Source organism: Aquarana catesbeiana, linkage group LG12 (assembly GCF_042186555.1).
Source record: "Aquarana catesbeiana isolate 2022-GZ linkage group LG12, ASM4218655v1, whole genome shotgun sequence".
NCBI lineage: Eukaryota > Metazoa > Chordata > Amphibia > Anura > Ranidae > Aquarana > Aquarana catesbeiana.
Window position 1 is genome coordinate 188,679,579 of NC_133335.1, and position 22,760 is coordinate 188,702,338.

General features: G+C 44.8%; 1 protein-coding gene across 6 annotated transcripts in view; it reads right to left on the reverse strand.

Annotated features, from left to right (window-relative positions):
* RALGAPB (Ral GTPase activating protein non-catalytic subunit beta) overlaps positions 1–22,760 on the reverse strand; it is a 186,997-nt gene that overhangs the window by 126,573 nt on the left and 37,664 nt on the right. For all 6 annotated transcript variants that reach the window (XM_073606330.1, XM_073606329.1, XM_073606332.1 and 3 more), the window contains exon 4: positions 19,286–19,449. In XM_073606330.1, the coding sequence (XP_073462431.1) occupies positions 19,286–19,449 (164 nt within the window). The remainder of the gene's footprint in view (positions 1–19,285; positions 19,450–22,760) is intronic.

Consider the following 22,760-nt stretch of genomic DNA (forward strand, 5'->3'; position numbering starts at 1 on the left):
TGCACTGACGGTGCAGGCCCGGAGGAGTCAGCTCCCTTCCTTGCATCAGTGCCAGTGATTTCGGCAGGGGGGAGGGGTGGGCAGCCAATCATCTTGTCCCATGTGCGATGTTTAGGGGAGTGTGAAATTCCTCCTCCACGGTTCCAACTCTGTTCTGCAGCTTATTGCCTCCCCCGAACCCCTACACCTACAGTAAGGCATGCGGGCATTCCTTTCTGCAGGCACCCTATTCCAGCTCCCCCTGCTCCAGGTCGACTTTCGTTCAGTCTGTCCCTCTAGTGCAGCCTGTAAAACAGTGGAGGGGGGAGTTGTGGTGCTCGGAGCAGATCATCCATGGCCATGGGGAGAGGTGCAATGGCTGCTAGCTGACCTCCCGGCGGAGGGAATATCGAGAAGCGGCTGGATGGTGGGGATTCCTACAATACTGCCCAGGGAGAGCTGGACGATAAGGAGGATGGATCCTACGATCTACATTGTACTGTGTGTGTGTGGGGGGATGGGGATGTGAGTAGTGCAGGAAGTATGTGTTAGGTTGGTGAGTGCATGTGGCGAGGCCCCAGACATCGTCATTATATGACGAAACGCACATCGGGAGGAGCTGACGTGCTCACATCATCGTGTGTTGCATTCCGAGTGGATGGGCGTTCATACAAGCCGGCCGGGTGATATGCTGTTTTTAATCCTTGACATTGTAAGTATTACTCTTTTTTTATTAAATGATTATCTGTCAGAATTATGCTATGTAAGTTTTTTTATTCTGGGGAACATCTGAGCGGCATCTGAATTGACCACTTATCTGAACCCGGGACCCGGGTGATCGGGGCTATCTGCTGAGCACATACTTAGTATCCTGCCGTGACATTGGTCCCCCTTGGTTTTCCCAGATAAAGGCCCTGGCCAGGTAATTGGCCGCAGGCTTCTACAGCTTGCCTTGCGGTAAGCGCGCATTTGGTGTGGTGTGGACACTGGTTGCGGTGGAGGACTCAATTCCTAACTATTCAATTATTTCTTCACATTTGGTTTATGGATTGTGTTCACGATTAGCTTACTATTGAAGAAAAGTTCCAATTTTGATACACTATAATCATTTGTTATGATTGCTTTATTATTGACATTCATACCTGGATGAATTTATCACTTTTCATTATCACTTTACAGATTCACTTATTACTTAGATTTGATTTTTTTTTAGCGCTGCTACATTTTTTCCTATTGTATTTGTGTGTGTATCCCACTTTAGTAGCTGCTTTTAATTTAGGTTATGTGTTATAATAGCGCGGTATAATTTTTTATGTTTTTTTGGTGAGTGCATGTGTTAGGTTGGTCAGTGCATGTGTCAGGTAGGTGAGTGTATGTTGCACAGTTCATTCTGAGCACAATGCATTTCTGAAACCTGCATTCTGAGCGAATCTGGCAGAATCGTACGTTTTTGGTTCCTTAAAACTCATTCAGAGGGATGATCAGTCCCATCCTCTGTACAGAGCCGCTGGCAGGTTTAATGCTGTGTTGGCACTTTGAAAGAAATAAGTTGGTTTTGCGACATGGTTTAGGCACTCAGGCTCAAAAAGGTTCGCCATCACTGCCATAGAGGGTATCAAAGATTGGAGTCAGCACAGATGCTTATAAAGTATGATGAACAGGTGTTTGCCAAACCCTGGTGACTCGATTAATAAAAAGGACCTACAGGGGTTGGACTAAAGTATTGTTAACCACTTAAAAACCGCCTGCCGCAGATATACTGCGGCAGGGTGGGTTCTATTGCACGAAACAACGTACCTTTATGTCATTTCATGCAATAGACAGAGGGGGAACCAATCAGCAGGCCCGGCGGACACGTTGTCCGCCAGGACCCACTGATCATTCCCCAGAGAGGCAGTAAACAAGGGAGATCACAGTGATCTTGTGTTCCTGCTTATATCCTAGATCTCTGTTCACCAAGTGCTGATCGTCGCCATTACTAGTAAAAAAAATAAATAAAAATGCCATAAAAATATTCCATAGTTTGTAGATGCTATAACTTTTGCGTAAACCAATATACGCTTATTGGGATTTTTTTTTTACCGAAAATATGTAGTAGAATACATTTTGGGCTAAACTGATGAAGAAATTCAATTTTTTTTTTTTAAATTTATTGGATATGTATTATAGCAAACAGTAAAAAACATTTTTTTTCCCCAAACGTGTCTTTTTTTGTTTTTGTTTCTAGCACAGGTGATCAAATACCACCAAAAAAAACTATTTTTGGGGAAAAAAGGACATCATTTTTTTTGGGTACAGCATCGCACAACTGTCAGTTAACATGACGCTGTGCCGTATTGCAAAAAATGGCCTGGTCATGAAGGGGGTAAAATCTTCAGGAGCTGAAGTGGTTAAAGAACAAAATTGTTACCCAATATGGTGTTGGACCACCTTTGGCATCCAAGACAGCCTGAATTTTCCTGGGAATTGACAAACATATGTCTTGGATGGTGGATAATGGAATCCGATACCTCTCTTCATGCAAAAATCTGGGTCACAATCCTGTGCAATGTCCTTTTGACCATGCATTATTATTATAATACAGGATTTATATAGCGCCGACAGTTTACGCAGCGATTTACAACATTAGGGCTGACAGTACAATTACAATACAATTCAATACAGGAGGAATCAGAGGGCCCTGCTCGTTAGAGCTTACAATCTAGGAGGGAGGGTCAAGTTATACAAAAGGGTAATAGCTGTGGGGGATGATCTAATGGAGAAAATAGTGCAGTTGTTAGATGGAGGCAGGATAGGCTTCTCTGAAGAGGAAAGTTTTCAGGGATCGCCTAAAAGTGGATAAATTTGGAGACAGTCTGAGGGATTGGGGTAGGGAATTCCAGAGGATGGGCGAGGCTCGGGAGAAGTCCTGGAGGCAGATATGGGAGGAGGTGATGAGGGAGCTAGAGAGCAGGAGGTCTTGGGAGGTACGGAGATGGCGATTAGGTTGGTATTTTGAGACTAGGTTAGTGATGTAGCTGGGGGCAGAGTTGTGGATGGCTTTGTAACTTATTGTTAGTATTTTGAATTTAATTCGTTGGGCGAGTGGTAGCCAATGGAGGGATTGGTAGAGAGGGGTAGCAGACACTGAGCGGTTTGTAAGGTGGATGAGTCTGGCAGCCGCATTCATGATGGACTGAAGGGGGGATAGTCTATTTAAAGGTAAGCCAATGAGAAGTGAATTGCAGTAGTCAAGGCGAGAGATAACCAGGGAGTGAATAAGGAGCTTTGTGGTTTCACTGGTTAGAAAGGCACGTAGTTTAGAGATGTTGCAGAGGTTGAGGCGGCAAGCTTTGGAAAGTGATTGGATGTGGGGCCGAAAGGAGAGTTCAGAATCCAGGATTACACCTAGCACCCTGACATGTGGGATGGGTGGATGGTTTTGCCATTGCTCTTGACAGAGAAGTCAGGGGAAGAGGCACGTGGGGGAGGAAATATTATAAGCTCGTTTTGGACAAGTTGAGTTTGAGGAAGTGGTGTGACATCCATACAGATATGTTGGTTAGTAAGTTAGTGAATGGTGAGGAGACTGATGGAGTGAGTTGAGGAGTGGAGAGATAGATTTGTGTGTCATCAGCATAGAATTGATATTGAAAGCCGAGAGGCTATCAACTGAGCCAGGGAAGAGGTGTAGATTGTAAATAAAAGAGATCCAAGAACAGAACCTTGGGGGACCCCGACAGAGAAGGGAAGAGGAGTGGAGGAAGTAGAATTGTTATGCTTATATGACGTTTTCTGAGAAACTGTATATGCCATCATAACCTTTTATACTGTACCTCACGACACAGCAAAATCTCCTGTGCACAGCCCCCTTCAGATCACCCCACAGATTTTCAAACGGATTCAGGTCTGGGCTCGAAAACTTTAATCTTCTTCTGGTGAAGCCATTCCTTTGTTGATAAGGATGTATGCTTTGGATCGTTGTCATGCTGAAAGGTGAAGTTCCTCTTCATGTTCAGCTTTCTAGCAGAAGCCTGAAGGTTTTGTGCCTATATTGACTGGTATTTGGAACTGTTCATAATTCCCTCTCCCTTGACTAAGGCCCCTGTTCCAGCTGAAGAAAAACAGCCCCAACACATGCTTCCACCACCATGCTTCACGGTGGGTATTGTGTTCTTTTGGTGATGTGCAGTGTTGCTTTTGCTCCAAACATTTTTTTGTGTCAAACATAGATCTTTTGGAATTATGGCCAAACCTTTTTTATTAGACCATAACACAATTTTCAACATGCTTTTGGGAGACTTCAGATGTGTTTTTGCAAAATTTAGCCAGGTTTGGATGTTTTTCTTCATAAGAAAAGCCTTCCGTCTTGCCACTCTAACCCATAGCAGCTCCTTTAATGTTGCTGTAGGCCTCTTGGCAGCCTCCCTGACCAGTTTTCTTCTGGTCTTTTCATCAATTTTGGAGGGACGTCCAGTTCTTGGTAATGTCACAGTTGTGCCATATTTTCTCCATTTGATGATGACTGTCTTCACTGTGTTTCATGGTATAGCTAAAGCCCTGGAAATTCTTTTGTAACCTTTCTCCTGAGTGATACCTTTTAACAATGAGATCCCTCTGATGCTTTTGAAGCTCTCTGCGGACCATGGCTTTTGCTGTAGGATGTGACTAAGAAAATGTCAGGAAAGACCTAATAGAACAGCTGAACTTTATTTGGGGTTAATCAGAGGAGCTTTAAAAACGATGGCAGGTGGGTACTGACTCCTATTGAACATAATTTTGAATGTGATGGCTTAATTCTGAACACAGCTACATCCCCAGTTATAAGGCCTCATGTACACTGCTGATGGTAAACTGTCGTTTAGGAGCAGTTGGGCATTTTTTTTCAGCTGCCCCTGAACTCTCCTCTATGTTATCTTATCAGTACATGTACACAGGGTCGTTTATAGGCAGTTAAGAAGCATTTTTTTGGAATGCAAAAAATGCATTCAGGAAGGATGTACAGAGATTTGAAAAGCCATGCCTGTTACAGCCTGTAAACGCTGCTAAACATGGTATCTCGCATTTAAGAGCGTTTCGTTTACAGACACTTTTCATAATAACCACTTCAGCCCTGAAAGATTTTGCCCCCTTCCTGACCAGAGCACTTTTTACAATTTGCCACTGCGCTGCTTTAACGGACAATTGCGCGGTCATGCAATGCTGTACCCAAACGAAATTTGCGTCCTTTATTTCCCACAAATAGAGCTTACTTTTGGTGGTATTTAATCACCTCTGCGGTTTTTATTTTTTGCGCTATAAACAAAAAAAAAAGTGTGACAATTTTGAAAAACAATCAATATTTTTTAACTTTTTGCTATAATAAATATACCCAAAAATGTTTTTAAAAAACAAAATTTCTTCATCAGTTTAGGCCAATAGATATTCTTCTACATTTTTTTTTTTTCCAAAAATTATTGCAATAAGCGTATATTTGGTTTATAAAGTTATAGCGTCTACAAACTATTGGAAAAATGTATGGCATTTTTATTATTATTATTATTTTTTTTTTTTTTACTAGTAATGACACATTTTTGTGACCATTGACACTTATAAAGCGATCAGTGCTATAAAAATGCACTGATTACTGTGTAAATGTCACTGGTAGGGAAGGTGCTAACACTAGGGGGAGATCAAGGGATTAAATGTGTTCCCTGGTTAGTGTTTCTAACTGTATGGGGATAGGGCTGACTTTGGGAGGAGACATATCGCTGTTCCTACTTACTAAGAACAAACTATATGTCTCCTCTCCCCTGACACTAATCCCCATGCTGGCTCTTGTGCCGCCGATCGGCGCGCTCTTAAAGGGAACAACGTACCTATACGTTCTTTTGCACACCCGTGCCATTCTGCCAAGTATAACGGCGTGAGCCAGTCAGCAAGTGGTTAAAAAAAAAAAAAAATATATATATTTTATATATTAAAAACACTTCTAGACGCAAGCACGGCTAAACAGACATTTTTAGACGTCAGTTTCTAGCGGTCAAGTTAAATCGTTCAGGAGAGGTTAAACACCCCATGTACATTAAGCCTTAGAGGGTGTGCACACTTATGCAACCACATTATTTAAGTTTTTTATTTTTACTCCCAGACCCCCCCACCCCCTTAAAATATTTCAGTTTGTTTTTAAATTGAGTTGTACAGTTTATAAGTCACATTAAAAGGTCGAAAAAGTTCTGAAATGATTTATCTTTGTCTCATTTATTTACATCACAGAAACCTGACAATTGAACAAGGGTGTGTAGACTTTTTAGATCCACTTTAAGCAGGCACCAACAATTTTCCCTCTTTGAAACTAGGTGTCTCATCACACAGTGGAAAAAAAAAAAAAAGAGAATATTGTTACATAACCTCCGCTTTCAACGCAAAGCATGTCATCACTTTCACACCTGCAAATCATGTAGTCTTTCGATATTTTTGTCTCTCATTGAATTTTGATTTTCATGGTCTGAGAGTTCTTCAGGTACCTTTTGGCAAACTCCAGGTGGGCTGTCATCTGCCTTTTACTGAGGAGTGGCTTCAGTCTGGCCACTCTACAATACAGGCCTGATTGGCGGCATGCTGCAGAGATGGTTGTTCTTCTTGAAGTCAGAGTGACCATCAGGTTCTTGGTCACCTCCCTGACTAAGGCCTTCTCCCTCAATCAATCGGTTTGGCCGCGCGGCAGAGTACTGGTGGTTCCAAACTTCTCCCATTTACGGATGATAGAGGCCACTGTGCTTACTAGGACCTTCAATGCTGCAGACATTTTTCTCTACCCTTCCCCAGATCTGTGCCTCGATACAATCCTGTCTCAGAGGTCTACAGATAATTCCTTGGACTTCATGGCTTGCTTTGTGCTCTGACATGCAATGTTAACTGTGTGACCTTATATAGACAGGTGTGTGCTTTTCAAAATCATGTCCAATCAACTGAATTTATCACAGGTGGACTCCAATCATGTTGTAGAAACATCTCAAGGATGATCAGTGGAAACAGGATGCACCTGAGCTCAATTTTGAGTGTCATGGCAAAGGCTGTGAATACTTTTATACATGTGATTTTTTTTCATTTTTTAGTTTTAATTAATTTGCAAATATTTCAAACAAACTTCTTTCACGTTGTCATTATGGGGTATTGTTTGTAGAATTTTGAGGAAAATAACAAACTTAATCCAATTTGGAATAAGGCTGTAACATAAAATGTGGAAAAAGTAAAGCGCTGTGAATACTTTCCGAATGCACTGTAGGGGCTGTGGCTATCAGAATTGTTATTGCCAATCCTGTCAAGCACAAATAGCCCTGCCCACTGCTTTCTGGAAAGACAACACAGCATTTGCAGTTGAAACCCTACAACTGGGAGCTGCATGTTTAGAAGGTAAAGCATGTGAGACACAAATGGCTCATTGAATGTAGAGGAAGTTTTGTGTTTACTTTATGGGGTCTGTGCATCACACAGGACTTCTTTTGAGTGGCAGGCTTTACATGCATTTTAAAGCGGAGTTCCGACCAAAAAAAAAATTAAAAGTCAGCAGCTACAAATACTGTAGCGGCTGACTTTTAATAATAGGACACTTACCTGTCCTACCTGTCTGGGACCTGTGATGTATCCCAGATGATTGCCAAGAAGGAGGGGGGAGAGGTGAACTTACTTCCGGCGCGGCGGTGCCCCGGGAGGAAGTGGGAGCTGGAACCCTCTAAAAAGCTGAGTTAGACTTATCGGTAACTCCTTTTCTGAGAGTCTTCTAGGACAGCCCATGAGACCTAGGGCTCCTCCCACCAGGACAGGAAACACATTACCCCCACCAGATAAAATGGTGGTCCTCCAGGCTCCATGTCAGTCTTCACAAGAACCGTAGGACGTCCCTATAAAACATATGCATAATACACACAACTTCAGACAAAACCGGGTGGGAATCCGGCTGTCCTGGAAGACTCTCAGAAAAGGAGTTACCGGTAAGTCTAACTCAGCTTTTCTCTAAGCGTCTTCCAGGACAGCCCATGAGACGATGAGCTAGAACTTACCAGTCTAGGGAGGGACAACTGCCTGAAGGACCTTCCGACCAAATGCCTGCTCCTGAGCAGATAGGAAAACCAGGTGATAATGTTTAATGAAGGTCGAATAATTGGACCATCTGGCAGCCCTGCAAATTTGTTCCGGTGAGGCACCAGCCCTCTCAGCCCAAGATGTAGACAAGGCTCTTGTTGAGTGCACAGTAACAAAAGGTGGAGGACCTTCCCTAATTTTATAAGTTTCAGAGATAGCCTTGCTTTATCCATCTAGCCAATGTGGCTTTAGATGCACTCTTTCCCTTTTGTGCTCCTGAAAAAAGGACAAACAAGGCGTCCGTTTTCCTAAAGGTCTTGGTGACCTCAAGATAGACGAGGAGAATCCTTCTCACGTCTAAAAAAACTAAACTTTCTTTCTTGGTCGCCCTGTGGCAAACTACAAAAGGTTGGTAGTACAATGTCCTGAGGTCTGTGGAATGTACTAGCCACCTTAGGCAAAAAACCTAGATCAGTTCTCAAAACAACTCGATCCTCAAAGATCGTGAGATAAGGCTCCCTCACTGATAGGGCCTGTAACTCACTTACCCTACGAGCTGAGGTAATTGCTACAAGAAAAATTGTTTTTAATGTAAGTAACTTAACTGAAATATCCTCTAGGGGCTCAAAAGGAAATTCTACCAGAGTTTGAAGCATCAGGGACAGGTCCCAGGTTGGACAACTTCTCGCCACTACTGGACTGGCCCTAGAAATTGATTTGAAAAATCTAGCTATAGTGGGAATTTCCACGAGAGAAAACTGGAGGAAAACACCGATAGCTGCCGCCTGTACCTTTAAGGTACTAACTGAAAGACCTTTGTCGACACCCTCTTGAAAAAAATCCAAAATTGAAGGAACATCGTGAGTTAATCTTTGATTTTCAGATAACCAGGAGTTAATATTTTTCCAAACCTTGGAATATATGGCTCTAGTGACTGGTTTTATACAATCTACCAGAGTCTTGACTACTTTGTCAAAGAACCCCTGGGTGCTTAGTATCTTTTCTTCAGATACCAAGCCGTCAAGCTTAAGGAAACCACCTGTGGGTGTGACACTGTACCCTTCGATAGTAAGTCTTCTCTCTTCAGAAGACTCAGTGGAGGCTCTGAGACCAGAGTCTGTAGCAGGGAAAGCCATGGTCTCTTGGGCCAGAAAGGGGCGATTAGGATAAGATCCGTTTCTACTAAAAGAAACTTCAGGAGGACTTCCGGGAAAAAGTGATCAGCGGGAAGGCGTAACAGAGGCCGAATGGCCACGGATTCGCCAGAGCATCTATCCCCAATGATCGATCTGCTGGGTTCAGAGAAAAGAACTTCTCTGTCTTGCGATTGTTCTCATTTGCGAACAGATCCGCTTCGGGACATCCCCATCTGTCGGTGAGATCCGCAAAGACTTCGGATGAAGGGACCAATTGTCTCGATCTACCCGTTAGCGGCTGAGATAATCTGCCAGACAGTTTTGTGTCCCCTTCAGGTGTAGTGCTGTAATTGAGGCTAGGATTCCCTTCTGCCCATTATAAAATCTCCTGGGCAATAGACTGAAGTGTCCAACTCCTCGTAACTCCCTGTTTGTTGAGGTACGCAACCGTTGCGATATTGTCGGATAGAATCTGGAGATTGTGACCCACGATTTCCGTCAGAAATATCTGCAAGACTCTCTGAAAAGCTAGAAGCTCTCTCTGATTTGATGAAGCTCTTGTTTCCCTCGAGGACCATTCTCCCTGTGCCAATGGAGGTGGGCTCTCCATCCCCAGGAACTTGCATCCGTAGTGATCCTCTGGGATATAGGAATGGACCATGGGAGACCTCTTGTTAGGTGCAGGTTTGTCCTCCACCACCACAAGCTTCTTTTTACCCTGGTGGGTAACAAGACCCTTGATTCTAGGGAACTTGCGTCTCCATCCCAGTTCCTTAATAGAAACAGCTGTAAAGGACATTGATGAAATCTTGCCCATGGCACTTGCGGGAAAGCACAAGGTCATCAGACCCACTGCTCTTGAAACCTCTCTCAGCAAGACCCCTGATTGGTCTGTAAGGCTGACATTGATTGCATCACTTTTGAGACCTTCTCCTGTGGGAGAAAAACTTTTTGGTCTACTGAGCAAAAGTCGTACCCCTGATATGTCACCATCTGGGCTGGAATTAAGGAAGACTTCTCTTTGTTTATTAACCAGCCTAGGTAATGAAGGAAGTCTTGTACAGTCTGGAGATCCGCTAATAACTTTTGGTATGACTCTTCCACCACTAGGAGGTCGGCCAGGTAAGGGATAATAGTTATTGCCTTTAACCTTAGCGGAGCCAGCACCTCCGCCAACACTTTTGTAAAAAATGCATGGGGCTGAGGACAGACTGAAGGGGAGGGCTTGAAATTGAAAGTTCCGAATCTCTGTTCCCATCTTGACTGCTAGTCTAGAGAATCTTTGGAAGGATGGATGGATAGGGATGTGCAGATAAGCATCCCTCAAATCCAAAGTGGCCATGAAGCAGTTTGGGTAAAGCAGGTTTTTAATTGTGAACACGGTCTCCATGCGAAAGTGCTTGTATCTGATTGAACGGTTTAGAGACCGAAGGTTCAGGATAAGCCGATACTTTCCCGACGGCTTTCTGATGACAAATATATGGGAATAAAACCCCTAGCCCTGATCTGACCGGGGAACAGGGATCAGGACTTTTTGATCTAACAAGTCTCCAATTTTGAGACCCAGAGCCCTCGCTTTTTCCCGGGAGGGGAGGGAGGGTGACCAATAATCGCTCTGGTGGATGGCAAGAAAATTCCAGCCTGTACCCATTGGTCACTAGGTCCAGGATGAAAGGACTTGAGGTGACTGCTGCCCATTGTGGGAGAAAGGCCCTCAATCTTCCTCTTACTGGGAGACACGAGTCACTGTGGCTTGGCGGGTTGTTGAGGAGGATTAAACAAGACACCCCCTCTACCTCTGCCTTAGTGCCCTGTCCAATGTTTTTTGGGCCTATTGTCCTTTTCTTTAGGACCTTGCTGCCTACTTTGGCTACGAAAAAACTTTCTGGCTGTCGGCTTTTTCTTTTTCTCTGGAAAAGCCTTTTTTCTATCGGCTGTGCGTTCCAGTGTCTCCTGCAGTTCTGGGCCAAAAAGATGATCACCTGTTAAGGGAAGCCCACATAGACGCAACTTTGAGGCACAATCACCTGACCTGGTTTTAAGCCATAGGCTTCTTCTGGCCGAATTCACTAAGGCCGAAGTCCTGGATGACATTCTTACCGACTCTGCGGAAGAATCAGCTAAAAACCACACTGCACGAAAGAGGAGAGGGAAAGATTTCAGAATCTGCTCTCTAGAGGTACCTGCCAACAAATGTGTTTGTATTTGTGTCAACCATACTTCCAAATTTCTGGCTACAGAAGCGGAGGCCAGAGCTGGTTTAAGATTCCCAACAGCTGAATCCCAGGCTCTGTGAAGAAGGATATCCCCTCTTTTATCCATCAGGTCCCTAAGCGTGCCCATATATCGTCAAACGCTAGGTCCGAGTTTTTTGAAACTTTTGAAAGAAGTGTGTCTAACTTAGGATTTGTGTTCCACGGCTGCACTGTGTCCTCATCAAATGGGTAACCTAAAAACCTTCTTTTTAGGTTACCAGAAAAATAGGATTTTTTAAAACAGCTTACCTGTAAAATCCTTTTCTTTCGAAGGACATCACGGGACACAGAGCCTCAGTAATTACTGATGGGTTATATAGGTATCACTGGTGATTGGACACTGGCACACCCTATCAGGAAGTTCAACCCCCTATATAATCCCTCCCCCTTGCAGGGATACCTCAGTTTTGTAGCCAAGCAATATAGTGTATTAGAAGAGGGGCGGGACCTCTGTGTCCCGTGATGTCCTTCGAAAGAAAAGGATTTTACAGGTAAGCTGTTTTAAAAAATCCTATTTTCTTTCTCGAACATCACGGGACACAGAGCCTCAGTAATTACTGATGGGATGTCCCAAAGCAATGCTACCTGAGGGGGGAACCACGACCAAGTAGGGTGCAATCAGACCTGAGGACCCTGTACCGCTGCCTGCAGCACACTACGCCCAAAGGCGATATCCTCATGCCTTCTCACATCCACCTGATAGAATCTGGTGAATGTATGAACTGAAGACCAGGTTGCGGCCTTGCAGATTTGAGCCATAGAGGCCTGGTGATGCACTGCCCAAGAAGCACCAATAGCCCTTGTGGAATGTGCCCTGATCTGAAACGGAGGAATCTTCCGTTTCAAACCGTAAGCTTGAATAATCAACTGTCGAATCCATTTAGAAATGGTAGCTTTTGACGCTGCCTGTCCTCTATTGGTACCCTCTGGCAGCACAAACAAAACATCCGTCTTGCGGATCTGAGCAGTTGCCCCTAGATAGGCCTTAACTGCTCTTACTACATCCAACGAATGTAGAGATCTCTCTTCCGGAGAACAGGGATCTGGAAAAAAGGAAGGTAGAACAATGTCTTGGTTTAAATGAAAATCAGAAACCACCTTCGGTAAAAAACTAGGATGAGGGCGCAGTACCACTCTATCCTTGTGTATAATCAAATAAGGCTCCTTACAGGAAAGAGCTGCTAATTCTGATACTCTTCTAGCAGAAGAGATGGCTACCAGAAAAATTAGTTTCCTTGTCAACAAGACCAAAGGAATCTGACTTATTGGTTCAAAAGGCTGTTTCTGTAACACAGCCAGGACCAAGTTCAAGTCCCAGGGGTTTAGGGGCGCTTTAACCGGAGGATTAAGACGCATCACCCCCTGCATAAAGTTTCGGACCAAAGAATGCGAAGCAAGTGGCCGCTGAAATAATACTGATAAAGCAGAGACCTGGCCCTTGATGGTACTCAAGGCCAGCTTCATCTCTAATCCTAATTGTAGAAAATCAAGAATTCTACCTATGACATATTTCCTGGGATGCCAACCTCTGGATTCACACCAGGTTATATAAGCTTTCCAGACTCTATGATAAATCATCCTGGAAGCTGCCTTCCTTGCATTAATCAAGGTAGATATGACAGGACCTGACAGCCCACGACTCTTCAGAACGTGGGTCTCAATAGCCAAACCGTCAAATTTAGCGTTTGTAAGGCAGGATGGAACACTGGACCTTGAGATAACAGGTCTGAGCGTACCTGTAGGGTCCACGGGGAACCTACTGTCATCCTTACTATTTCTGCATACCAAGTCCTTCTGGGCCAAGCGGGGGCCACCAGAAGTACCGACTTCCTTTCCTGCCTGATCCTGCGAAGGAGTCGTGGTAGTAGCAGAATAGGCGGGAATGCGTAAATCAGTGAGAAACGATGCCACGGAATCACCAACGCATCCGTCCCGCATGCAAGAGGATCTTTTGTCCTTGCCACAAATCTGTCTATCTTTTTGTTGAATCGGGATGCAAAGAGATCTACATCTGGAACCCCCCATCTTTGGCATATGGCCCAAAAGACGTCGGGATGCAGAGACCATTCCCCTGGAAGTAACTGCTGGCGACTTAGATAGTCCGCCTGCCAATTCTCTATTCCCGGGATGAAAACTGCCGATATGCATGGCACATGCATCTCTGCCCAGACTAAGATCTGGTTCACCTCTTTTTGAGCAGCTCGGCTCCGGGTGCCTCCCTGATGATTGACATAAGCCACTGCTGGGGCATTGTCGGACTGGATCCTGACCGGACAACCCTGTAGCCTGATAGTCCAGGCCTTTAGAGCTAGATGTATTGCCCGGATCTCCAGAATGTTGATGGGTAAGGTCCTCTCTGTCTTGGACCATACCCCTTGGACCGCAGCCTGTTCCAGAACTGCTCCCCAACCTGACAGACTGGCATCTGTTACCGTCCAGGTAACCGGTAGAAAGGATTTCCCCTTCTGCAGGTTTTCGGGTATGAGCCACCAATTGAGGCTCTGACGCACCGCATGCGACAGGTGCATCGGAAAGTCTAATGCCTGAACTTTCTTGTTCCAGGTCGACAGAATACTGTGTTGCAGCATTCTTGAGTGAAACTGAGCATAGGGAACTGCTTCGAATGAAGACACCATCTTCCCTAGTAGCCTCATACAAAGGCGGACTGAGGGACCCTTCTTGGTCCTTACTGTCAGAATCAGCTCTCTCAAAGCAGTGATCTTTGCCTGGGGTAGAAATATTTTCTCCTGGCTTGTATCTATAATCAGACCTAAATACTCCAGTCTTCTTACTGGTTTTAGGAAAGACTTTTCTAAGTTGAGGATCCAACCCAGGTGTTCTAGATACCTGACCGTGGTCCTCAAGTTTCCCTTCAAAGAGGCTACCGACCGGTCTATCAAGAGCAGGTCGTCTAGGTATGCTATGACAGCTATACCCTGCGCCCTTAATCTGGCCAGAGGAGGAGCCAAGATCTTTGTGAACACTCGAGGTGCAGTGGCTATCCCCAAAGGCAGAGACACAAACTGGAAATGGCGCCCTCCTACCTCGAAGCGCAGAAACTTCTGATGAGCAGGAAAAAAGGGCACATGCAGATATGCACCTCTGATGTCTATTGATGCCAGAAATTCTCCTCCCTGCAGGGTGGGAACTACTGTTCGAATTGATTCCATGCGGAAGGATTGAATCCTTAGGAATCGGTTCAGATCCCTTAAGTCCAGAATGGGCCTGACATCCCCATTTGGCTTTTGGACCGTAAAAAGGTTGGAATAGAAGCCCAATCCCTGGTCCTTTGCGGGAACTATCATAATGACCTCCTGCGACAAAAGTCGCTCTAACGCTAGAAGGAGCGACTGCTTCTTCTCTGGGTCTCTGGGAACACTTGATCTGAGGAACCGAGGAGAGGGGAATTCCTGAAACTCCAGCTTGTACCCTAAGGTTACCGTGGAGATTACCCATCTGTCCTGGAAGTCCTCCTGCCAGAGCTCTGAGAACTGTCGCAGTCTTCCCCCCACTCGAGTGAGCGGGGGCACCCCCTCATGCAGAGGTCTTAGTGTTTTGCCTAGTAGGCTTCTTTCCCCAGGACTTCTTTTGTCCCTGGGGTTGACTCTTGTCTCTGGACCCCGATGGAGGTGGCCGTTGAGACTGCCTGGAGGCTGAAGCCCCCGGCGCTGGGGAATGAGTCCGTTTGAAAGAGGGACGCTTACTCTTCTTCTTGACAGGTAAGAGAGTGCTTTTCCCACAAGAGATTCTCTTGATATAGTTATCCAAGTCCTCTCCAAACAACCTTGCACCACGAAATGGAAACCCAGCCTGTAGCTTCTTACATGGTGCTTCGGCTGACCAATTTTTCAACCATAGGATTCTACGTATATGCACCAACCCCAGTGAAAGACGGGAGGTTTGCACGATAGAATCTCTAATGGCGTCAACCACAAAGCATAAGGCCGCTGGAAGGTTAGCAAACCCCTGGGCCTGCTGTTCAGGTAATACCTTGATGACCTGCTTAACATGGTCTCTTAAGTATTGACAGACTCCAGTCGCTGCTACTGCAGGTTGGGCCACTGATCCTGCTAAGGAGAAAACATGCTTCAATAGGGATTCCATCCTTTTATCTACAGGATCCCTGAGCATCTGAGCATTGTCTACAGGACAAGTCAGGCTATTATTTACGGAGGAAATGGCGGCATCAATAGCCGGTATTCCCAACATTTTAATAAACTTTTCTTCCATCGGATAAAGTGTTGAAAACTTTCTCGGCGGAAAAAAACGTTTGTCTGGGTGATCCCACTCAGAATAAATGAGCTTTTCAAGTAAAGTATGAACAGGAAAAGCATGTGCTGCTTGGAAAGGTTTCAGTGACCCCAAAGCAGAAGAGGATTCTTTAGCAGTTTCAGGTATGGGCAACTTAAATGTGGAGCGGACCAATCCAGTGAGGATCTGCACTAAGACTTTCTCCTCTTGGGAAGTCGCAGAGGGTCCCTCTCCACCTGAATCCTCCGAAGAGGAATCATCTGTCCCATCCTGATCCTCTGAAAGGGATTTATCTCCTTTATCCCAGAGCTCCTCTGTCTGAGGGTCTTGGGGAACAGAGGAAAGCCTAGTGCGTTTTCTTCCACTGAGTGAAGACGTAATCACGGCCATTAATCTTTCCTCTAGACCATTAATGGTTGAGGAAAAAACCTTTTGTGTAATATATACAGGGGCTGAAGTGTCAGAAGCAGGTGTAGCCCCTGACCCCGATGGCTCTCCGTCCCTGGCCCATCTTTAGGGGGGGGGAGGATGCTGCTGACAGGGGGCCCTCAGAACCTGAACGAGATCCCCTAGTGTCTCTGGTTCCTGGGGTGCTTGAACCTCTTCTACCCATAGTGCAAAGCAACAAGGTGTGAGGTATACAAATGAACACTGCCTGCTGAGCGATGTAGTCTGGCTAAAAGCCTTGCTACCCAATGCTCAGTCTGGTGTTACTTCAGTAAATGCTGCCTAGGAGAATGCCTGTGTCCCACCTTACATGCGACCGTCAGCTCTGTGTCTCTCAGAAGGCTGTGTGCACCTGTACAGAGTGCCTTTAATAGCCTGCAGCTGGCCTGAGTGGGAGTCTAAGCACCTGTGCTGACGTCCTGCCCCCTCCTCTACCGCCCCCCCCCCCTCGAGTTTTGAAAAAAAATGAGCACTTCCCGCGCTGGCCGACTCTCCTGTCATGCTTCTGGAGAAAGGCTGGGGGAGGGGGAGGAGAGAGAGAGAGGCTGGTAGCAAGATCTGCCTAAACGGCTATCTTCAGAGATGGTGGCCATTAGGCCGCTGAGCCCGGGTGGTATAACCACTTTCTAGACCCCTGTGGCCCCTCTCTAGCCTGGGGGGGAACATTCAAACATGAGAAATCCCCCCTTCCATCTTACCTTGCAGCCGGCTTGAGACGCTGGGACATAAACAGCGATGAAAAAACACTGAGACAGACAGTCAGAATGTGCAGGTTTGTGCTCTTGGCAGCCCCCGGTGGTCACAATAGGCATAGCATGCATTTACCTTAAAGGAGAAAAGCCACTAGAACTCAAAATTTCTGTGGAATCTCCTCTTACCTTATCCAGCCGCAGGGTTCAGTTTACACAGACCCAATCTTCACCTCTCACGGTGGGCTCCGTTTGAAAAAACCGTCAGAGACTGGGGCCCCCTACGAATAGGCGGATCCAACAGTTCTGGGACCGTAAAGCACCTCACCAGAAATTAGGAAGTTTAAAGCCATTTTCTGATCTGCGGGGTCCAGCTCTCTAAAAAGAGAAGCATTACGGGTAAAACCTCGTTTCTTCGGACACGAGGCCCGGGTACCATTCAATTCGGCCATGAAAAGACACTTTGAATGGATACGGTTCGCCTGGCTTGCCCCAGTATAGGATCTTAGGATATTCCCTTTGGAGCTCAGCACAGGACATCTTTACACGTCCATCACCTAAGACACTGGCGTAAAAACTGAGGTATCCCTGCAAGGGGGAGGGATTATATAGGGGGTTGAACTTCCTGATAGGGTGTGCCAGTGTCCAATCACCAGTGATACCTATATAACCCATCAGTAATTACTGAGGCTCTGTGTCCCGTGATGTTCGAGAAAGAAAGAAAGGTTTTCTCTCTGGATTTTCCCACTCCAGTTTGATAATATCAAGAAGGGAACACTATGCACTGAAAAAACTCTAGACTTCTTCTTATGCAAACCTTTGTACATAAGGTCATGTTTAGACAATTGTACCTGCTCCTCTTCCATCTCAAGTGTTGTATAGATAGCCTTTAATAAGTCATCTACATGCTCTAAAGATAACTTAAACCTCGAGCCCCTTGCGGATTCTCTATCCCTGGGCCCTGTATCTGACACTGATTCTTCCGGAGAAGAATGGGTAGATCTGGCTTCAGCCTCAGTCTTCACTCTCTGCTGTGGAGCGCTACCAATTGAAGCCCTAATTGGAGACGGACCCTCTGCGGGAGCCTGAAACTTGTCAATTACAGTTTTAAATGAGCTAAAGGTAGACGTAAGCTCATCTCTAACAGAAGTCAGCATTTTCTGACAGGAGGCTACCAGGTCATCCTTTACTAGGCCTTCTATATAGGTGCAGCAAACTGTTTTGCTCCATGAGGAGCTCAATTTGCTTGCACAAACCGCACATTTTCTTTTTGGTGGCTGCGCTTGGGCCTTGTCCTGGGTCTTGGTCTGCAAGACAAAATAAATGACCCATAATGTAACTTTAAGCCACCCATCACTCCGAAGCACCTCGTGCAGGAGGGAGGAAAATGTGTCCTTTTACACCAAATCCTACTGAGAGGGGGGGAGGGAACACTCACAAGGATAGCAAGAGGGTGACAAAACACTCCAGGCTTACCTGTGAGTTGCTGGTGTTGGGGACCGCATCCATGCCTGTGCAGGTACTGTAGAAGGATCCATCCTGCCCCTGTGGTAGTCCACAGCCTCTGCTGCTTCTTCACCATTCAAACACCAGTAGCCAGCGTCCGCTATTCACGTCGTTAATGGGGACCAGAACCAGTGTCTCCGGCGCCCGATGATGACGTCATATGCCCCGGAAGTGACCCTCGCTGGATACTTCCTGTGGGCCAGCTTGGAGCGCAGTAGCCCCCCCCCCCCCCCCGAGTGCCGAGGCTTCCTCTTTCCCCTGCACATACAAGCCACGCTGTCAGCGGGGAAAGGATACCAGCGTGCTGCCTATGCAACCCGCGCTATGGGGCCCGACATCACCTCGTCTTGGCCCTCTCCAGGCACTAAGAACAGGGAACAGCAGTGCAACCAACTTCCCCAGCGGAGATGCTGCTTCTGGCAGAGCAGAAAGGTCAGTGATACACCCAAAACAGCCATTAGAGCCCCTGCTCATGAGACCTAGGGGACCAGGTTCCAGGAACATGTTACCCTCCGTCCAAAGGAAACACTAATAACTGACATGGGGCATGGAGGACCGCCCTTTTATCTGGTGGGGGTAACGCGTTTCCTGTCCTGGTAGGAGGAGCCCTAGGTCTCATGGGCTGTCCTGGAAGATGCTTAGAGAAAAAAAGAGGGTCTCCGTTCCCCCCCCCCCCCCCCCCCAGAAAAAATTACATGCCAAATGTGGCATGTCACGAGGTCACCTTGCCTTAAAGCGGAAGTTCCATTTTTGGGTGGAACGCCGCTTTAATATATGTTAGCAAGTTTTAGAACAGGCTTCTACCGTGTCAACTGCTGTGCCAATCTCTGGTGTATACAGTAAAATTAGCATGGTCAATTGAACTCTACCCACCCTGGGAGTCATCAAAAGAATATTCTTCACTAATATAGCAGGCTTTAGGTTTATTGTTACTGTTATACACTCTGAAAACCAGAAAGACCTGTCTATAACCACTTACCTGTGACCGTTGGTGCAGCCAGCAGGGTGTCATTTATCTGCAGAAGAAATAGTAGCAGAACTTCCCAAGTCTCACGAGCTATGTTGGTAGAATCCTTTGCCAGCTTCTGAACAGCACGCAACACCTGATGACAAAGGCGAATTTGATTTGCTATCAGCTCCGGTCTGCAAATAAAACAGTAAAGCAGCCATTAATATATGTGTGTGGTGACAATAGGGCGGTTTTCAATCCATTACCCAGAACATTTGAAAACTAGGGCTTTCAAGATTTGGTATTTCTTAATGTGAAGCATTATTTTGCAATTATAAGGAAAACCATATTAGTTTTCGGTCAATTTTATTTTTAGTTATTTCAATTTGAATATTCAATCTTTGTTTTATAAACAAACATCTAAATACATACACGACAAAGGATTCCAAAAGACCTATTGACTAGCCAAAGGGAACATCTTACTTTACAGCTTCTATTGTCTAGATGAAATCTCAGACTCAAACAGGTAATCATGTTAACTAGAAGTCTAAAACTCCACTTGTCAGCTGGCTAGAGCAGCATTTCCCAAGCAGGGTGCTGCCTGAGGTTTTCAGGGGTAACGCGGGATCCTGGATGAGAGAGGTATTCACGTCAGAGCCAAGCTCCCACCCCTCAGCCGAACTATAATTTGGCACAGTGGGAGCTCAGCGAGGACAGTGAAGTGAAGATCAGTGGAAGGAAGAGGCCTCTTCCTCAGTCTGGACCTCTCTGCCTACTCCTACAGTGAGGCCCTGGTAGGTACAGTATTGCAAATTTGTGGGTGTGTTTTTTGACCCCTAACCCTGTATGATCAGAACTGCTTTTTTTTTTTTTTTTAGGGATCATTTACAATCGCGGCAAACCCCACCGCTCCTCTGAAAAGCAATCCATGGTTCGATTGCTTTTTTGAGGCATTTGATAAGCAGCGAAGAGCCAATATGTCGCCTCCACAACACCTGTTTTAACCCTCTAAAAGCATCATTACCGCGCTGCAGCCGCGTGCAATGCACAAGGTTACAGGGCGGTTGCAGCGCGGCCTCATTCCTGGGGATATACCTCCTGCCGCAGCCACAGCATGTGCAGGACCCTGGCTGCTGCCTTTGCAGCTAAAAAGGGAGCAGTTGGAGGTGGTAAAAATGCGGCTCAAAAGTTAATGGAAACATTCTTAGCACGTAAGGCTGTAGCACTTACGTGGATCCACTTCTCCCTCCATATGTAAGTGGCTACAAATGTTACCTTATGAAAAACTCAACTTTGAACATAGAGGTTGCCTAAATAATTATATTATGGTATAGGATGCATGGCGTTCCTCTACTCTTGAGGTAAAAATAGGGGGGGGGATTGGGAAAATTGGGACTTTATACGATACACATCACTTGGGTAGAATGAATCAACAAATTAGATAATTAGAATGTTTATTGTTAGCCATAATTGGGCACTGTATACAGGTAGCATTAATAATAATAAACCAACATGTACAGTACAAAATTAAGAAGGACATGATTATTAAATCATATAACAATCCAAGTAATATAGTAAACATTATTGCACATATTAGATAATGAACCAGCAACATACCCAACATATGAAAAAACATTGTAAAAGATATAAAATTGCATTAATGGTTATAGGATTGATTCAAACAGTTAAACCCATAGTAAAACATGATTGCTGTGGCATAGCATCAAAAATACATGCTCTACGCGTTTCGTGGGTTGTTTCCACTCATCAGGAGCAGCTATACGTTGGAGGTATCTATAATAAATTAAAAAATCTTTGATCAATGGTAATTGATCAAAGGATAGGAAGAAGGGGAACATAGAACCTATGGTCCTAGCATTCTTACCTATGAGTAGCTAGTATAGAATATAAGTAGTAATAATATTGATACCATAACAAACACCTGAGAGAATCGCCAATGGTATTAGGTAAGGATGCCACGGAACTGTCCGTGTTTTGACGGCTACATGTATGATCGATCTGATTCTTAGCCTTCATAACATTTATACACATACACACACACACACAGTTATGATGTAGAATGCTGCATATTTGTTATTATGGAAATATCCTTATGTACTGTAATGTACCTCATTGTTTTCTATGTTCATGTTGAGCATTTTGACTACTGTGCCAAAGTTTTATATCTTTTTCAATAAAAAGAGTTAAAAAAAAAAACACGGCTAAATTGTGTGGTTTTACTATCCCCCAACCTAATCATAAATGAGCCCTTGGTTCACATCTGTGCAGCTGCATGCTGAGCGTAGGGCAATCCATTCATTTCAATAGGCTGCTTTACCTGCAGAAATGCAGGGAAAGAAGTCCCCGACCCTTTTAAAAAAAATCACACCACATGGCAAATGCATTGTGTTTGGCAATATGTGGGGGTACTATTAAGAATTAATGACACCTCTGCACGTCTTTTAAAGAGCAGCGCATTTATTTGCATGTTGGGAACGCACACAAATTTTGTGCGTGTTCCCGACATGCAGTAATGCGAACCAAACCAAAATACTTTTCAAGATCGCCCTGACTGGGAAAAAGGTTGTGAAACACTGGGTTACATAATTTGCAGGACTTTAAATTTATCCGATGATTAAAAAAAAAACAAAAAAAAAAACAGAAAAACACTATTTTAAATTTAAAAAAAGTGAAAGTCTTATGTTTGCAATAATATAATTTAATAGAAGGTAGCAAAATAAAAATGGATTCAATTGTATAGAAAAAAAATAAAAAATAAAAAGCCTCACTGTACAAACGTGGAGGGTAACAAGCAAATCCATGAACATGTTCCTTCACAATATTCAGATGTAAATTTTAGTTTAAAATAACCTTATTCTAAAGAGCAACTCCAAGCCACAAGTAAAGCCAGTCTGTTATGTAATAATGCTATCCAGCAAACAATGCAACTGTGTTAAAAGAAGAATGCCCACTGAATTTGGCTATAGCCATTAACAGGGAATCTTCCCACGACAGACAGAAAAAGGCCATCTACTTTGCACTTTCCAGCTTTAGTAAATAAACCCCATTGTGTACTTAAAAGTGGGGTATGCCTGTATTTAAATAAAGCTGAACACATTTTTAAAACAAACGTTCCTCTTCAAAATGGTTTATTTTAGGACCAATAATGTACATGGTATGCATGGATGAAGCGCCAGGAGCTATGCAGAGTAATCCTTTTCTAAACTGTTATTGCTTTACCAGACTGTTCTTGGAAGGTTTTAGTTTTCCACTCATCAACACATTTCTCACCAGATGTACCGACATGCAAAACTAAGAACAGAGAACTTCTCTTTTTTTGGTTCCTGTTTAACCAAATGAGTCCCTGGCTCTCCTCTACAGACGCGGGAGATGTAGAAACCCCAGATTTTTAAAAAGGGTCATGCGCAATTTTTTCATCCGTTGTGGTGAATTGGCAGCCCATCCACAGGCCACCCAAGTGCAATGAACAATAAAAGGGAAGTGC